The 19518-nt window shown below is 36.9% G+C and overlaps 1 protein-coding gene across 3 annotated transcripts in view; it reads right to left on the reverse strand.

The window, feature by feature from the left end:
- CNBD1 (cyclic nucleotide binding domain containing 1) overlaps nucleotides 1-19518 on the reverse strand; it is a 506340-nt gene that overhangs the window by 57816 nt on the left and 429006 nt on the right. For all 3 annotated transcript variants that reach the window (XR_009490548.1, XM_025001902.2, XM_059874508.1), the window contains one exon: nucleotides 6719-6786. Coding sequence is in view for 2 of the 3 variants with exons in the window: in XM_025001902.2 (XP_024857670.2) it covers nucleotides 6719-6786 (68 nt within the window). In the remaining variant the exon portion in view is untranslated. The remainder of the gene's footprint in view (nucleotides 1-6718; nucleotides 6787-19518) is intronic.

The raw sequence follows: 19518 nt of genomic DNA on the forward strand, positions 1-19518 counted from the left end.
TTATGCTAAGCGAAATAACCCAGTTTACAAAAGGAAAAATACAACATGATTCCCCTTATATGAAGTATCTAAAACAGCCAGACTCATATAAATAGAGAGTAGACTGTGGAATTGCTATTCAATAGGTGTAAAGTGCCAGTTATGCAAGATAAATAAGCTGTAGAGATCTATTATATGATGCATCTATAGATAACAGTGCAATACAGGCACTTAGAAATTTGTTTAAAGGGTAAATCTATGTTAAATATTCTTATCATAGTCAAAGAAAATAACTTTGACTAATGTGTTCAAGAAAATAGTATAAAAAGGTGAACGAAAAGGAAGAAAAAATATGCTATCATCCGATAATTAGAATCTACATCATTGGAATTTAAGATGGCAACAGATAAACCCCACATTAAAGAGTAGAAAATAGGATTAGTGAACTGGAAAGAAGAGCAGCTGAAAGCCAGTAAGGTGAAGCAGAGACCAAAAGAAATATAAATATAGAAAATACGTAGAAAAAATACATATAGAGTAAAATTTTCTCACGCACATTTAAGTAGAGTCTGAGATGGAAAGGAAGAAGAATGACGTGGAATCATTATTTGAAACAATCCTGGATGAGCATTTTCCAGAACGAATTAAAGATATAAACTTGGAGACTGAAAAAGCTCTAACACTGAAAGAGAATAAATAGAAATAAGATAGATACATCAAAATAAAATTACTGAAAAATGAGGACAAATAGAAAACCTCAATATCTCAACACGTTATTTTGTGTATTTCAATAAGTCAATTTTATTATAAAATTTAAAGGAAATTCAAAGATGAAGTGAATTGACAAGATAATCGTGAAGAACAAAGTAGAAGGATTTAATCTGCAAAAAGTCCCAAATTTATATGTAATTCTCAAAAATTAAGCCACTGTGGCACTGGTATAGGAATAGTCAATGGGCCTATATTAAAAAAGAGAGAATACATGAATAAACTCATGCATATGTAGTCACCTGATTCATATCAATGGTGGCAATGTAGTTCAGTGGATAAAGGATGGCCTTTTTATTACATGGAACTCAGAAAATTGAATATCCACATAGAAAAAACATAAACAAGAAACTTGGCCTTAAAATCATACCATTCCCAAAAGCCAACTTCAGATAAATTGTGAAAATTAAAACAATAGAGCTTTTAGAAGTAAACATAGGAGAATTAAACATAGTCTGAATAGAGAAACAGGGAGAAAGGTCGAAAATGAATATTGAAGCTGACTCTTTGTGGTAATACACATAAGACTTTGGCTTTGTTGAAAAATTCAATAATTATAAAAATACTACTGAGCTGTGTCTAAGATGCTTTATATTAAAAACGAGGCAATAAAACTCTGTGACTGTGGAAAAATGCTGATCAGCATGAAAAAATGTTTAAAGGATACAGGTATTTTTCTCAGATATGTATTCTGCTCATATGATTCTGCAAGAATTGGTTAACAAAAGAATTCTGGCTTGTGCAAAGGACCAGCGTAGATGCCCCTGAAGGAGGCAAAATTTGAAACAGCTTTAGAATTATCATAAAACAACACGGGGGCACATACAGAATTAAAAATGAACACTTGCATGGCTATTAGCACATTTGGAAAATAAAGTGTGTTTGATTTTTCTGTGCTATATGGTTTAACACATGTGGCTGGCTTTGCAGGCAGCATCTGTTCTTGTCCCCACTAAAGTGTAAGTCAGAGCTGGCATCTTTTTACACTGAGTGTTAAAAAAGAAAAAAAAAAAATCGTTAGTAAGCAGTTGAAGATTTTTGAGGGGAAACAGAACTTGTACTTTAAACCTGCAACGGCAACCAACTTAGTTTGTTTATAAATGTGTATTTTCTTCTAAGTCTTTCTTTGGCTGTACTTCCAACTTAGGGTTTACTCCTTAATCCATTTTGCTTTTGCTGCTTTTTTTCCTCTGACACATCACTTTCCCCTTTATACTCAGATCCCAGGTTGCATGGCCTCGATCTCTGCTCACAGGGTCGCCCTTTCCTGCCAGTTCATCTCTCCTCTCCAGCCGTTCCTACATCCACTCACCCTGGTGAATAACAGACCTTTTTCTTTCTCATTTATATTATTTCCTATAGAAAAATATCTGGGCATTCCCCCACCCAAAATCTTCTCAAGGAGAAGACAACACCAGGATTTCCTTGGTATTACCAGGGCTCCATTGACTATTTGCTTAAATTCCTGTCCCAATCCAGAGCTTTCTCAATGTCTTCTTTTGGGGTGGTGTCTCCTATTCCAGTCTGATGACTTAACTGTGGAGAAATCTCTTCTTCTGAGTCTGGATTTACCCCTCTCTCAGTCAAGTCAGGCAAAATTACACTTGTGTCAACAGAGGTCAGTGAAAAAAAGTAAAGTGAAAGTGTTAGTTGCTCACTCACGTCCAGCTCTTTGTGACCCCGTGGACTGTAGCCGGCCAGGCTCCTCCGTCCATGGAATCCTCCAGGCAAGAATACTGGAGTAGGTAGCCATTCCCTTCTCCAGGGGATCTTCCCAACTCAGGGATCAAACTTGGGTCTTCTGCGTTGGGGGCAGATTCTTTACCATATGAGCCACAGGGAAGCCCTCCCTCAGTCAAGCAAAATTCTACCTGTGTCAGCAGAGATCAGGCTTCCCTGGTAGGTCAGACGGAAAGAATCCACCTGCAGTGCTGGAGACCTGGGTTCAAAAGATCCCCTAGAGAAGGAAATGGCAACCCACTCCAGCATTCTTGCCTGGAGAATCCCATGGACAGAGGAATCTGGCGGGCGGCAGCCCCCGGGATCGCAAAGCGTCAGACACAACCAAGCAGCTAAGCACACAGCACGGGTCAGTAGGTATTCTTAAGTCAGGAAGTATGCAATTATTATTGCTACAAAAGGGGAGGTTTAGAGGTGAACTTAAAAGTTCAATCCGTATCTATTTAGCACCTTTTATCCTCTGAGCTATAGCCCACCTTCCACAAACACCTTTAGCCCCTAATACTGATATCCCTGGGTTTCCCAGGTGGCTCAGTGGTAAAGAATCCGCCTGAAAATGCAGGAGACACTGGAGACGCAGGTTTGATCCCTGAATCGGAAAGATCCCCTGGAGGAAGAAATGACAACTCACTCCAGTGTTCTTGCCTGGAAAATCCCACGGACAGAGGAGCCTGCATGGCGGGTGTGGCCACAAAGGGTTGGGCACGAAGGAGCGACTAAGCTGCTCACACCGATATCTCAGCATTCCTTTCAAACCCTCTCATTCCATGAGCTTAATTTCTCTAGAAGATTATGGTTTCTACCCTTAAAATAACCAAAATGAATGGTGGTTTCTATTTCCTCGCCTCTTGGAAGGCTCTTTGCTTTTATTTCCAAAATCTGTTTTTCCTGCCTCAGGTGGTCCTTCCAGTTCTATGTAGGACAACCACCAGACCAGAATCAAATTAGTGGGCAATTCCAGTGCCAAGGGCAAGTTTGGGAAGCCAACTTCTTCCTGTTCTTCATCTCATATGATCTCAGGCAGATGAGACACGTATTAGCGGTCTGCAGATGGGCCAATTTAAAATGACAATTGAAGTTTCAAGTCGGCTATTTCTTTTTGTTTACTGAGGGCAGGAATTCCTACCTTTAGTCTTCTTTATTTTAAAACAGTTAAGAGACAGATATAAAGGGGCAAGTTTGTTTTATTAATGAATTCAAGGTCTTTCCAGGAAGGCTAATTTATAAATTGCTCTTAAAGTACTATTTCTGAGGAGTCCCAGTATTTTCTCCACATCATATTTCAGAAGACTTATTACAAAGTCTCTTTAGTGTTCAAAATATGTGTAAAGGTATTTTATTTCTTGTCTCTTTGATTTAGAATCAAAATCCTCTCATCTTAGCCCCAGCTACTTTCCACTTTATCATATAATGCCACCAAAAACAGAGAGACACATCCACGTTATGTAAGTCCTAGCACTGGTCTTACAAATGATTTTGTAATCTCTTTCATTTCTCTACTTTAAACCTGTTCCTTCTGAGCATTTCAGTGGCATATTCTAGCCACAAATCAAAATATTTTTCTCATGTCACTGGCATTACACCCCCAATACATTTCTCTATTTTCTGGCAGCTTTCAACCTCACTAAATCATTCTAATACTTGATGGATGACCAAATCACCCAATAGTGTACTTTCTCTAGGGAATTTCACCTCTACAGGTGACATCTGTCATGGACATTTTATAATAATCCTGGAAATGCTTTAATATCTTAAGATTTGGTTATCTGTTGTAGCTCAGTTATATATCCATTACTAGCTTAAAACTTCAGAATGACATTTCTTAAATCTCTCATTCAAATATATGGAATGGTTCATGTATTTAACACTTTATCTGCCTGCAATGTGGAGACCTGGGTTCGGTTCCTGGGTCAGGAAGCTTCCCTGGAGAAGTGAATGGCAACTCACTCCAGTAATTTTGCCTGGAGAATTTCATGTATAAAGGAACCTGAGGCTACAGTCCATGGGGTTGCAAAGAGTCAGATACGACTGAGCGGCTAACACTTTCACTTTCTTTCACTTTGAATCTTTCCATATTAAACTGCACAATGTTCACCTCATAATGTCTGTCTTCTACTCAGTCATAGGCCAACTACCATCAAGGTGTGTATCATTTGGCAACCATAGTGAAGTCAGTTTTATCACAATGATTTAATCCAAAACATAGATGAGAAGAGCATCTTCATTCAGAAATCCCAGATGAGTATTCAAAGAATAACCCACATGTTGCTCTCTCTGGGGAGCTTCTATTCTCACCACTCTTTAGTCCTAAAGGAATACTCCACGTGTGTTCAAATTCAACCACAAGGAAACACCAAAACATAAGTGAGTTAAAGGGATTCACTAAGAATTTTGTGGGGAGATGGAAGGGATGTCTGGCTCTGAGCTCCACTCCATAAACACGTTTGTGTGTGAGTGCTGTGCTCAGTCGTGTCCGACTCTTTGCGACCCCATGGACTGTAGCCCACATGGGCTCCTCTGTGGAATTTTCCAGGCAAGGATCCTGGAGCAGGTGGTCATTTCCTACTCAAGGGTATCTGTACAACCCAGGGATCGAACCTTTGTCTCTTGCATCTCCTGCTTTTTCAGGCGGATTCTTTACCAGTGGTGTCTGGGAAGCCATAAACAAGTTAGTCTTTAAAAACTTCCTTCAGGGATTTCTGGGCCTCAATCTTCTTATTTGGTTAAATTGCCAGTCTACTTCCTTTTCCCTTGATTTTTCTACTATTTTCTCAAATCGCACATCATATCTTCCATTCTCACAAATACTCACTACAGATATGTGGCCTTGGGTTCTCCCTTCCTTTTATGTAGAACAATGCCATCAGGATTCTAGCCTTCTTCAGACCTCTCCAGAATGTTATTGATTTAAACTTTTCCCCATATTCTCATTATATCATAAACTTGTTCAATGTTTTTCTTTTCTTGTATAACCAACAAAATATTGTAAAGAAATTATCCTCCAATTAAAATAAATTTAAAAAAAGAGAAAAAATATTCTAAATGGTATAATTTATAATGACCCTCTGTGCATTCTACAAGGGCTTCCTGGGTGTTTCTGTGGTAAAGAATCTGCCTACCAATGCAGGAGCTGCAGGAAATGTGGGTTCCATCCTTGGGTCAGGAAGATCCCTTGGAAGAGGAAATAACCTGCTCCAGCATTCTTGCCTGGAAAACCCCATGGACAGAGGAACCTGGAATGCTACCATCCATGGGAGTCTGAAAAAGTCAGACACGACTGAGCTTGCACACACACGCATTCTATAATACATTATAAATGTAAGTTTTATAGAGATTGGTATAAGCTGCATTTATGGCAATTATATCTTATTTACATGAAAAGAATATGCTCACACTGAAAAAGTGTTATATACTTAACAGATTTTTCAGTATATAATACTGTAGTATTGTCTATAGGCAGAATGTTGTACAGGTGACCTCTAGAACATTCATCTTGCAAAACTGAGATTTTATATCAATTAATTAGGGACTTTCCTGGTGCTCAGATGGTAAAGAATCTGCCTGCAATGCAAGAAACCCAGGAGACTTGGGTTCAATCCCTGGGTCAGGAAGATACCCTGGAATGGGGAGTTAGCAACTCCCTATTAACCTCTTCCCCCAATCCATGGAAACCACAATTCTAATTTTTGCTCCCTCGAGTCTAATTTGTTACTTCATGTAAGTAAAATTGTGCAGTATTTGTCTTTCTGTGACTGGTTTATATCATTTAGCATAAGCTCCCCAAAGTTCATCTATGTGCCTACACTGCAGAAATGAAAAAGAATGAAATTAGATCTTTATCTTAAACACTATATACAAAAATCAACTCAAAATGGATTAAAGAATTAAACATAAGATCTGAAACTATAAAGCTCCTAGAACAAAAATAGGGAAGTTTTTTTTATGTAAGAATGATTACATGGTAAACTTTGTTGTGATAAGCCATAGATGTCTTTGTGGTGTGTTGTAAGTCTGCACATTATAGAAGTATTACCATAACATTGAAACACATAAGTAGGTAAATGGATCATTGTAAGAACTTTTACAAATATCCTATTCCATTATTTTCTGTGGTGGATAATATGAACTCATTTTTATTAGCAAGAAAACCAAGCATATTTAAACATAATAAATGCTTACATTTAATTATCATGAACAGCAATTTGTGTTATTATTTGAACATTTTACTTACATCTGACAGATGACCAAAAGTTGGCTTAGCTGTCTGAAGCATAAGTTGCTTGGTCACTGGGTCTAATGCTGCAGGAAAACCAAACAAAATATATTAGAATATCATGAAAAGAAATAGAAAAGCAAAAATGGAGAAGCAGCTAAAAATATCTTTATCAATATTTTGAAATAAAAAGACAAAATTGGATTTTTCCCTGATAATAAAATTGGCTTGGCTCACTGAGGATTCTTCTTAAATTCACATTCACAGACAACCAGATAATCACAGAGAATTTTAGTATGAATTATTTAATTTATACAATGTCTAATTTCAAAATTAGAAATTATGTAGTACTTAATTAGTGGCAGATATTATCAGTTGCCCATACCAAAGCTATTACCTTATTCCTTGCCAGAATTACTTTCCATGACAGAGGCTAAAAATACCAGCATATGCTTATTAATATAAGATACTATGCTCTTAAGTCTTGTGATACAAACTAATTTATCAACCAAATGGGAGCATATTTGAGAATAAAAGGGAAGTATACATAATTACACCCAGTACTGTGGGCAAGAATCCCTTGGAAGAAATGGAGTAGCCCTCACAGTCAAGGCAAAGTGTCTAAAACACAGCACTTGTATACAAGCTCAAAAACAACAGGATGGTCTCAGTTCATTTCCAAGGCAAACCATTCAACATCACAGTAACCCAAGTTTATGCTCCAACCACCAATGCCAAAGAAGCTGAAGGTGACGGGTTCTATGAAGACCTTCAAGACCTTCTAGAATTAACAGAAAAAGATGTCCTTTTCATCATAAGGGATTGGAACGCAAAACTAGGAAATCAAAAGATACCCAGAATAACAGGCAAGTTTTGCCTTAGAATACAAAATGAAACAGAGCAAAGGCTAACAGAGTTTTGTCAAGAGAATACACAGGTCATAGCAAATTCCTTTTTTCAACAACCCAATAGTCAACTCTACACATGGACATCACTATATGATCAATACCAAAATTAGATTGATTATGTTCTATGCAGCCAATAGGACTCTGGAGAGGCTCTATACAGTCAGCAAAAACAAGACTGGGAACTGACTGTGGCTCAGATCATGAGCTCCGTATTGCAAAATCTAGATTTAAACTGAAGAAAGTAGGGAAAACCACTAGGCCATTCAGGCGTGACCTAAATCAAATTCCTTATGATAATAGAGTAGATTGAATGAATAGATTCAAGTGATTAGATCGGGTAGACAGAGTGCCCAAACAGCTATGGATGGGGATTCATAACCTTGTACAAGAGACAGTGACCAAAATCATCCCAAAGAAAAAGAAATGAAGGAAGGAAAAGTGGTTGCCATGGGAGGCCTTACAAATAGCTAAGGAAAGAAGAGAAATGAAAGGCAAAGGAGAAAGGGAAATGTAATCCCAACTGAATGCAGAGTTTCAGAGAATAGCAAGGAGAGATAAGAGATTCTTGAATGAACAATGAAAGGAAATAGAGGAAAACAATAGAATGGGAAAGACTAGGGATCTTTTCAAGAAAACTGGAGGTATCAAGAGAATGTTTCATGCAAGGATAGGCACAATAACAGAAATGTAAGGACCTAACAGAACCAGAGCAGATTAAGAAGAGGTGGCAAGAATACACAGAACCATACAAGAAAGGTATTAATTAGCCAGATAACCAGGATGTTGTGGTCACTCATCAGCTGGACATCCTGGAGAGTAAAGTCAAAGGGGCCTTAGGAAGCTCTACAAACACACTGGCTATGAAAAAAGCCAGTGGAGGAGACAGAATTCCAGCTGAGCCACTTAAACTCTTAAAGATGAAATTGTTAAAGTGCTGCACTCAGTATGTCAGCAAGTTTGGAAAACTAAGCTGTGGTCACAGGACTGGATAAAGGTCAGCTTTCGCTGCAACCTCAAAGAAGGGAAATTCCAATGTTCAAGCTACTATACAGTTGGGCTCATTTCACATGCTAGTATGGTTATGCTCAAAACTCTTTGAGCTAGACTTCAGCAGTATGTGAACTAAGAGCTTCCAAATGTACAAGACGGATTTCAAAAAAGCAGAGGAACCAGAGATTAAATTGCCAACATTTGTTGGATCATGGTGAAAGCAAGGGAGTTCCAGAAAAACATCTGCTCATTGACTATGCTAAATCCTTTGGTTGTGTGGATCACAGCAAACTATGGGAAATCCTTAATGAGAGGGGAGTACTAGACCACCTTACCATCTCCTGAGAAATTTGTATGCTACTCAAGAAGTAACAGTTAGGATCAGTCATGGAAGAACTGACTGGTTCGATATTGGAAAAGGAATATCACATGCTGTATATTATCACCCTGCTTATTTAATTAATATACAGATTACATCATGCAAAATGCCAGGCTGGATGAATCACAAGCTGGAATCAAGATTGCTGGGAGAAACATCAGAAGTCTCAGATATGCAGATGATATCACTCTAGTGATAGAAAGTGAAGAGGAACTAAAGAGCTTTTTAATGGGGGTGAAAGAGTAGAGTGAAAAAGCTGGCTTAAAACTCAACATTCCAAAAACTAAGATCATGGCATCGAGTCCCATCACTTCATGGCAAATAGATGGTGAAAAAATGGAAACAGTGACAAGCTTTATTTTCTTGGGCTGCAAAATCACTATGGATGGTGACTGAAACCATGAAATTAAAAGACACTTGCTCCTGATAGCTAGACAGCTTATTAAACCTAGACAACTAATAATCTAGACAGTTTATTAGAAAGCAGAGACACCACTTTGCTGACAAAAGTTCTGTAGAGTCAAAGCTATGGCTTTTCCAGTAGTCATGGATGGATGTGAGAGTTTGACCATAAAGAAAGCTTAATGCCAAAGAATTGATGCTTTTGAACTGTGAGGCTGGGGAAGACTCTTGGGAGTCCCCTGGACTGCAAGGAGATCAAACCAGTCATTCCTAAGGAAAATCAACCCTGAATATTCATTGGAAAGACTAATGTTGAAGCTGAATCTCCAATACTTTGGCCACCAGATGCCAAGAGCCAACTCATTGGAAAAGACCCTGATTCTGGGAAAGATTAGGGCAGAAAGAAAAGGGGATGAGATGGTTGGATGACCCGATTGATTCAGTGGACAGGAGTTTGAGCAAACTCAGGTAGATGGTGAAGGACAAGGAAGCTTGGTGTTCTGCAGTTCATGGGGCTGCAGAAATTCAGACATGACTTAACTACTGAACAAAAGCAAAGTCCATTGTGCGGATGCACCATGCTTCTTTAGTCATTCATAAATACAGTTGGGCTATTTGTACTTTGGTGCTATGAACACTCATGTAAAAGTTTTTGTGTGGACATATGTTTTCAACTCCTCTGAGTATATACCTACAAGTGATATTACTGGGCCACATGAAAGCTCAGTGATTCACTTTTGGAGAACTGTTAACTGTTTTCTAATGCACCATTTTACATTCCCACAAACTATGTATGAGGGTTCTAATTTTTTCACATTCTCATTAACAGTTATTATTGTCTGTGATTTTTGTTTTGTCATTCTAGTGAATGGAAGTGACATCACATTTTCTAATTAACATTTTCCCTAATTTGGAAACATGTGTTCAAAATAATTTGCTCACTTTTTAAATGTTTATGATTATTTTGGTAGAATTTCAATAGTTCTGCATATATCTTACTGTATATATATACTGCATATATATTACTAGACTGTAATCAGATATACAATTTGCAAATCACATATCTTCCATTTTATGCATGCATGGCCTTTTTAGTTTCTTAATAGTGACTTTAATGCACACAAAATTTCGTCTTTAAAAAAAAATGTTATTAAGTTAACTTGTTCTTGTTCTTTAAGTATTATATGTAGGAACCATTCCCTAATGCAAGGTCATGAAGATTCAGCTCTCTTAAGAATTTTATAAATTCAGGTGGTATATTTCAGTATTTGATGCATTTTTAACTTAATTTTGCATATAGTTGGTGGGGGGGGGTCAAAATTTATTCTTTTGCCTGTAGATATCCATTTTCCCAGCACCATTCATTGACATTGTCTTAGCCCTATTGTTGAAAACCAGTTAATCATAAATAGCCTAGCCTAGTGTGTGTGCTCAGTCATATTCGACTCTTTGTGAATCCCATGAACTGCAGCCTACCAGGATCCTCTGTCCATGGAATTTTCTTAGCAAGAACACTGGAATGGATTGCCATTCCAATGGATCTCCCCGACTCAGGGATTGAACTCATGTCTCCTGCTTGGCAGGCAGATTCTTTACCACTGTGCCATCTATGTGGGTTTATTTCTGGATTTTTAATTATATTCCATTAGTCTAATATTTACTGTATGCCAGTACTACGCAGTCATGACTGTTTGTAGCTTGTGTAGTACATTTTGAAATCCAGAAGTGTGAGTTTGCCTACTTAGCTGTTCTTTTTCAAGATGCTTTAGACTATTCTAAATTCTTCATAATTTCCATATTAATTTTAGAATCAGATTGCTAATTTCTGCAAGAAAAAAAAACTTGACATTTGATAGGGATTATGGACAGTGAAAAAGTTGGTTTAAAGCTCAACATTCAGAAAACTAAGATCATGGCATCTGGTCCCATCACTTAAAGGGAAATAGATGGAGAATCAGTGGAAACAGTGTCAGACTTTATTTATTTATTTTTTTTGGCTCCAAAATCACTGCAGATGATGATTGCAGCCATGAAATTAAAAGACGCTTACTCCTTGGAAGGAAAGTTATGACCAACCTAGACAGCATATTCAAAAGCAGAGACATTACTTTGCCAACAAAGGTCCATCTAGTCAAGGTTATGGTTTTTCCAGTGGTCATGTATGGATGTGAGAGTTGGACTGTGAAGAAGGCTGAGTGCCAAATTATTGATGGTTTTGAACTGTGGTGTTGGAGAAGACTCTTGAGAGTCCCTTGGACTGCAAGGAGATCCAACCAGTCCGTTCTAAAGGAGATCAGTCCTGGGTGTTCTTTAGAAGGACTGATGCTAAAGATGAAACTCCAGTACTTTGACCACATCATGCTAAGAGTTGACTCACTGGAAAAGACTCTGATGCTGGGAGGGATTGGGGGCAGGAGGAAAAGGGGACGACAGAGGATGAGATGGCTGGATGGCATCACCGACTCGATGAACATGGGTTTGGGTTAATTCCGGGAGTTGGTGATGGACAGGGAGGCCTGGCGTGCTGCGATTCATGGGGTCGCAAAGAGATGGACATGACTGCGCGACTGAACTGAACTGAACTGAACTGATGTCAAACCTGTAGACCAACTCGATGAGTATTGCTATCTTAACAGCATTAGGTCTGCCAGTAAATGAACACATGCCACCTTTTAATTTACTTAGTTTTCTTTGTTTCAGTAATGCTTTGTAGTTTTCAGTGCACAAGTCAAACGTCTCTGTTTCTTAAATATATCCCTAAGTGTTTTGTTCTTTTTGATACTGTTACACATGGACTTATTTTCTTAATTTTCAGGTTGTTTCAGGTATATTCAGTTTAGTCGCTCAGTTGTGTCCAACTCTTTGTGACCCCATGGACTGTTTATTGCTTGGGCACAGAAGTAGTTAATTTCAGTATATTAATCTTGTATCCTGCTGACCTGATTTATTGGCTGATAGTTGTGTGTTTTTTTTTTTTTTTAATTCCTAAGGAGATGTTAATTCCTCCATTCCAAATAGACATCTTCTTTTTTTTTTTTTTCTACCTAATTATCCAATGCGTGATCTTTTTCAGGATATAAAAATTTCTTTCAACTTCTACTTTATTAAGCATTCTTTTTGTCAAAGAAATAATGTAATATTCGTTCTTTATTCATGTCAATATGGTATATTAATCAAACATTACATTGTTAGTTATTACATTGAGTGATATTTGTATGCAGAATAAACAAGCATTCCCAGGAACAATTCTACTTCGTCATAGTGTATAATTTCTTTTTATAAGGGCAGGATTCAACTTGACAGTATTTTGTTAAGGAAGTTTGCATCTATATTCCTAAAGGTTTTGGCCTATAATTGTCTTAACTTGTGATATCTTTGTCTGCTTTTGGTATCATACCTCATACAAGGTATAATACCTCATGCTTTTGCTTCGTAAAATGAATTGGAAGCTATGTTTCAGCCTACTGTTTTCTCCAAATGTTATCCACTGTCCTCAGCAGCTGCTAGGTTAAACAACAGTTTAAATAACTCGTACTGTTTTCAAAAAACACCTGGGAAAAGAGGTTTTGTGGGCTTCCCTGGTAGCTCAGCTGGCAAAGAATCTGCCTGCAATACAGGAGACCCTGGTTCAATTCCTGGTTGGGGAGGATCCCCTGGAGAAGGGATAGGCTACCCACTCCATTCTTGGCCTTCCCTGGTGGCTCAGCTGGTGAAGAATCTGCCTGCAATGCAGGAGACCTGGGTTTGATCCCTAGGTTGGAAAGATCCCCTGGAGAAGGGAATGGCTACCCACTCCAGTATTCTGGCCTGGAGAATTCCATGAACTCTATGGTCCATGGGGTCCCAAAGAATCAACAGGGTTGAGCAACTTTCAGTTTCGCTGCTGAGCTGAGTATGTCACATAAAGACAATCTTTCAGAGAACCCCTGGACAGGATAAAGAATGACAGGTCTCTGGGGAGGAAGTTTTGAAGGAGTAGCAACCTGCTCTGCCTTTCTGGAGATTACAGTTTCACCATGATGGTCGGCTGTTGGTTTTCAAGGCTATTGCAGAGTTGAAAAGGCACGTGGTTGTAAGGAAAAGGCCACAGTGCTCACTGGTCTTACTGAGATTCAGCTGTATTAATACTCAAATAAATGCTCCTCAGATCGCTATAAGCATTTGGTCAATTTTCAGCAAACTGAAAAAGTTTTATCTTCATAAATTTGCCAATGTTGTTCCCATTACTTTTAAGGAAGATAATTTTCATAGGTCTTTCAGACAGTTAAGTTCAGTCACTCAGTTGGGTCTGACTCTTTGGGTTGCTGTTTAGGCTCACCAATTAAAATTCAAGGGTTATAATTAAATAAGAGAGTAAAATCTACCAAAGTAAATACTTAAAATGACACTAGTTATTAAAAATAAAACAAACCTTCAGGTGAATTTAAACTTGAATTATTTCAAAATACAGGTAAATAAACTACCAAGAAACACAAATAAGAAAATATAATGTCTCCTAGTATATTATGACAGAGAAGGAAATGGCAACCCACTCCAGTGTTCTTGCCTGGAGAATCCCAGGGACAGAGGAGCCTGGTAGGCTGCCGTGTATGGGGTTGCACAGAGTCACACACGACTGAAGCAACTTAGCAGCAGCAGCAGCAGCAGCAGTATATTTTGACAGAGAAGGAAATGGCAACCCACTCCAGTATTCTTGCCTGGAGAATCCCAGGGATGGGAGAGACTGGTGGGCTGCCGTCTATGGGGTCGCACAGAGTCACGCATGACTGAAGCGACTTAGCAGCAGCAGTATATTATGAAAATGCATATTTTTCTTGGTAATTGTACCATAAAGATCTAGGTTCTCATGAACTTGGAAAACAATATATGAAGAGAGAACATGCAGATGATTGTTAAAGCATCAGAGCACAGAGCTGTCTTAATAAAAATTACTTGTGCATTTTAGGCACATGTTACTCTTTTGTCTAACATTTGAGAGTAGAATGCTAGCCATGGACATTGGCCAGATGTGATATGTTGATCCAGTATTAACCGCTTTGCTTTTGTTATTTTTATACTTTGCAGATGTCACTTCATTCCAATTTTAATATTTAAAAGGAACACGTATAAAATAACATAATATATCAGAGGAATTGGGATGTTATAAGAAAATAGTCAGTATATTTAAAAAGTGAATGTCATTCCCCAATTTGTCAAAATGGACAAAATGAAGGAGGTAAATATCTCAATTTAATCTGAAAAAAAACCCAGACTAAGTTATTTAAATTTTTTTCCTGACCTTTATTGTCTTATAAATCTAAGGTGTTGAAGTTACCTCTGATCATTAATAGTGGGCAAGGGCAGTTTGCTGGACTTGTGCCCCAAAAGGACTAATGAATGTTGAGGTAATCCTCATAAAATTTTAATCAGTTGCAATAATGAGAGAGAGAGAAAAAAACTTATGTCAAGTATTTCTCTATACAGTAAAAGCCATCTGTGTCAGAAAATCACATTCTGTTTCAGCAATATTATTTAAAGCTATTCACTTCAAGGCCACTCATCTTAGTATTTATGAGAAAATAGTACCTAAAGTCATTACAATAGCATTTGTCACTTTACTGCTATGGTTTTTTAAGAGGAAAATTCAGCTAATTTACCAGAAATGTTTCAGTGCATGTAACTTGGTGGCAATTTAGAAAGCAATAATGAATATATTATAATTATTATAGAAATATATGTAAAAAACCTAAAATAAAAAATAACATCTCAGGAGAAGGATAAAAATTGTCAATAAATTCTAAATAAAATTTAAATAATTCAGTTTCTGGTGGGGGCTTATTATTTACCCTGTGTTCATTAATATATTTTTAAGAACAACTTAGCTGGCTGGTTATAGATAATCATCTTTTTGCAATAGCATACTGTGAAAATTTTGTAGAATGACTTTTTTAAAATATGTTTGTGAATGAGATGAATATATATGTAACTCAACTAATCCTGCCTATGAAATGTCTAAGCTTAACTATAGATAGAAGGAGTTGATACTCTTAGTGAATTGCAAGTTGAACATGATTATGTAGGGAATTATGTTATTCATTCATTCATTAAAAATATGTATCTTCAATTGTGTGCCAGAAATAAGGATAAATAAAGCATAGCTATGACTTTGGATAGCCATATACTGTAGTGGTGCCTGCTAAGTCCCTTCAGTCATGTCTGTCCTGTGTAACCCTATGGACTTTAGCCCGCCTGTCCATAAGGTTCTTTAGCCTGTCCATAAGATTCTCCAGGCAAGAATACTGGAGTGGGGTGCCATGACCTTCTCCAGGGGATCTATACTCTAGTGATAGGGAGAGACAAATAATTAAAATAAAACATGAAAAATCATATAATAAAAGCTGTGGGAGCAGAATAGAAAAAGTATCCAAAGCCCTTGGAAAGGATTCAGAAAAGTGTTTCAATTAAATGGAGTCTCAAGTATAGTAGTAGGAGTTAAAATTCTGTTATTTTCTAAAATAATAAGGCTTACACTAAAATTCATGGTCAGCATGGGCTCCTACATTTCAAAACGGGAGTAAATCAGGGAGGTACCTGGCAAGCACAATGCTAACTGGAAACAAGGCCTTTGAAGAAAAGTAAAAATAATTGATATTATTTAGTTAGACAGTTGTGATATCATGTAAATGGAAAGCTGCTCTTTCTTCAGATTCTTGTAGAAAAAACCATAACAGGCCTATCAAAAATACATTATATTTGGGACTTTGCTTTTGCGTATGATGGACTAGTTTGTTTCAGACCAACTCTACTGACAGGAACAACTGGAAAAGCTGGGTAAAACACATTAAATCTCTTTGGAGGCATCAGAAAATTACTAAGACAACCAAAATTTGAGGGAAAAAAAAACCTCAGAGAGAATGGAACATGAAACTGTAGCTCAGTGCCATTTTTTCTTTCCTGATGTTTGCTGATTCCTAAGCACGAGGAAACCTAGAGATTCAGAAATAACTAGAGGTTGGTGTATGAGGCTAAGAAGCTATGTAAATCTTCTGGCAGTCTTGCAAGTTCAGGGAAGGGAGAAATGAAGCTCAGGGCCAATTAAGAAACCTGATTAATATGCCAGATCCTGGAAGGCTACACTCGGTGTACAAGGGCAAATCTGAAATAGCCCAGCCCGAAAAACAACTGAAACCCAGCTTTAAATTAGCTCAGTTTCAATACTAGATTCAGGAGATAAGTCAGAGATATGCAAAAGTAAATATCTACGGGAAAGATAAGACCATTCAGAAATAAAAATTAACCCTACTATATTTTTACACAATAATTAGGATTCAATCACATATTACCAGGCTATCACCATACAAGATAAATATACATACAAAAAAAGAAAAAGAGTAAAAAAGAAAATAAAAAATAGAGATTTAGGAAGATGATCTAGATGTTAAAATTATAAGGACGCTACAACAATTTTGATTTACAGGTTTATGGAAAATGCATTTTAGGATAGAGAATTTTAGTAGATAGCCAGTTTTTGTTAATAAAAAAGAAAAAGGTGGTTACAGAACAATAAGAAACAAAAATTAAAGACTTGATAGGTAGGATTGAGAAGATTAAAAGATTAATGAATATGGATTTATTCACAGAGGATTAATGAATTGATATAGCTCAGAAGAAAATGCTTAGCTTTAAGCATGGAAAGAAAATTCAGAGAAAAAATTTCAGAAAATGTCTGATATGCCAAGAGTCATAATCCCACGAAAAAAGTGGATAAGGCAGAGGAAGCAATATTTGAAAAGATAATTACCAAGAATTCAAACCATGAAATACAAACAAAAAAATGAAAACCATATTGTATTGAAGAGAACTAAAGGGGAAAGGTGAAACAATAAAGGAACATATCTACAGGATAGTGTAGACAACTGTCTTTAAGAATATGGGGTAGACGTGAGCTTCAGTGAAAGAATATAGAAATCACTATATAGGGGGAAAATGATGAGCTGGACGGCACTGAAGTGAAAAACTTCTCATCTAACAAAAGTATTAAGAGAAATTCACTAGGAGAAAATTGAAACCAACAAGTGAGAGAAAATACATGCAATATATACATCTGACTCATGTATATAATTTACTGAAAAATCTACAAATGAATAAAAATATAGGCCACTCAATATTCAAACAAACAAATGGATATCAAAAAGGATATCCAAATCACAAATGATTATATTTTAACCATTATTTAACCTTATTATTCTTCAAGGTAATACAAATTGAAACTATAAAGAGTTAACTTCCTATCCAAATTGCTAGAAAGACAGAAAATACAAGGAGTTTGCAGGGATTGGAAGTAAAGAGAATTCATATAGGCTGATAGGAAGAGTGAAATGTGTACATATCATTTTTCAGTACTTACTAAAATTGAATATATGCATAAACTATGACCTAGAAATTCAATTCTGAGAAAAAGAACTACCTGAAATACACTCAGTAAAAGACATTTACTAGAATGTCAAAATGTTCATGGCAGTATTTTCTCATAACAAATCCAAATTATAAACAATGCCAATTTACTCAACAATATCAATCAGCAAAAGAATTGGTTAAAAAGTATAGTATAATCAGATAAGAGGATATCATTCAGCAATAGAAACAAACAAAATACTAATGTAAACAGCAACATAGATGAATCTTGCAAATAAAATAATGAGCAAAAAGAGGCCATAAACTTAAACTATACACTGTATTTCCTTATACAAAACTTAAAAATGCGCATAACTTCACAGAATTGCCAGCAAGAATGTAATTTACTTTGAGGATGTAGATAGGTTTTTTTTACATGACTGGGAAAGGTCAAGAAAGGGCTTCTGTGGTATTTTAAATGTCTGATTTATACCCTGTTTCTCAATCTGGGTCTGCAACCAAGAAGATGCTACCAGTGGCATGTAAACCCACATATAAGCCATATATTAGTGAATGAATATGTTTTTAAAATATTTTTAATGTATTTAAAATTTATTCTGATACAAAAATCACTTAAATTGTTATTGAATTCATAGCAGATTTTGCCACTGAATATTTTATCAATCTATACTTATCAATATAATATCACATTATAGATGTTTATAAGATATTTGAAATATTCCCCATTCATGAACAAAGGTTGGCATCAATAACTTAGATTATATACTGTCATTAAGTGAATGGTCGTTTAAAATCTCTCTTGATTATATAATTATTTAATTAAAAGAAGATATATCTCCAAATGATGCAAAGTATCAAAATAATCTTGTCATTTTGGTGAATCCCCAAATAAAGCTCCACTTCAAGGTCCTCAAAGAAATATATTGAAGTGAAGTGAAGTTACTCAGTCGTGCCCAACTCTTTGCGACCCCATGGATAGTAGCCTGCACCAAGCTCCTCTGTCCATGGGATTTTCAAAGCAAGAGTACTGGAGTGGGTTGCCATTCGTTCTCCAGGGAATCTTCCCAACCCAGGGATTGAACCCAGGCCTCTCACATTATAGACAGAAGCTTTACTGTCTGAGCCACCAGGGAAATCCTAAATATATTGAAAGTAAGATGCAAATGGGTAGAGATTTCGCATTGTCACTGGATGATTAATCTCCCTAATTACACCTGTTATCAGATATTTGATGTTTACCAGAGCTTAAATTTTCAGTGGTAAAATAGATATCTGTAATTGTAATATTTCTAATGTGAATCGCAATAAAAATGGAGATAGTTTGAAAATCTCTGAAATAGTGACCCTGGCATATTGGCCAGAATATTAAATGCAGGCGTTCCTTCTGCCATTGATATTGTTAGTCACATTTCATGCCAAATAAGCTGTCATAGCTCAAGGATGGAGTGTTCAAGAGATGCATAGCATGAGTAATTCTCATGATGTCTCCCTTGCCTCATTCCAGAACACAAACCATGCAGTTACTGACTCATTCAGGTCTCTCACAAAATCAAAGATTAAGAACGTCGGTTATCTGGTCTGAGGCAATAATAAGCCATCTGTGCTTCCCCAGTGGCTCAGCGGTAAAGAATCCAGCTACGATGCAGGAGACTTGGTTTTGATCCCCGAGTAGGACAGCTGCCCTGGAGGAGGAAACGACAGTCCACTCCAGTATCCTTGCCTGGAGAATCCCATGGGCCGAGGAG

The sequence above is a fragment of the Bos taurus genome, chromosome 14 (assembly GCF_002263795.3).
Source record: "Bos taurus isolate L1 Dominette 01449 registration number 42190680 breed Hereford chromosome 14, ARS-UCD2.0, whole genome shotgun sequence".
In the NCBI taxonomy this organism is placed as follows: Eukaryota; Metazoa; Chordata; class Mammalia; order Artiodactyla; family Bovidae; genus Bos; species Bos taurus.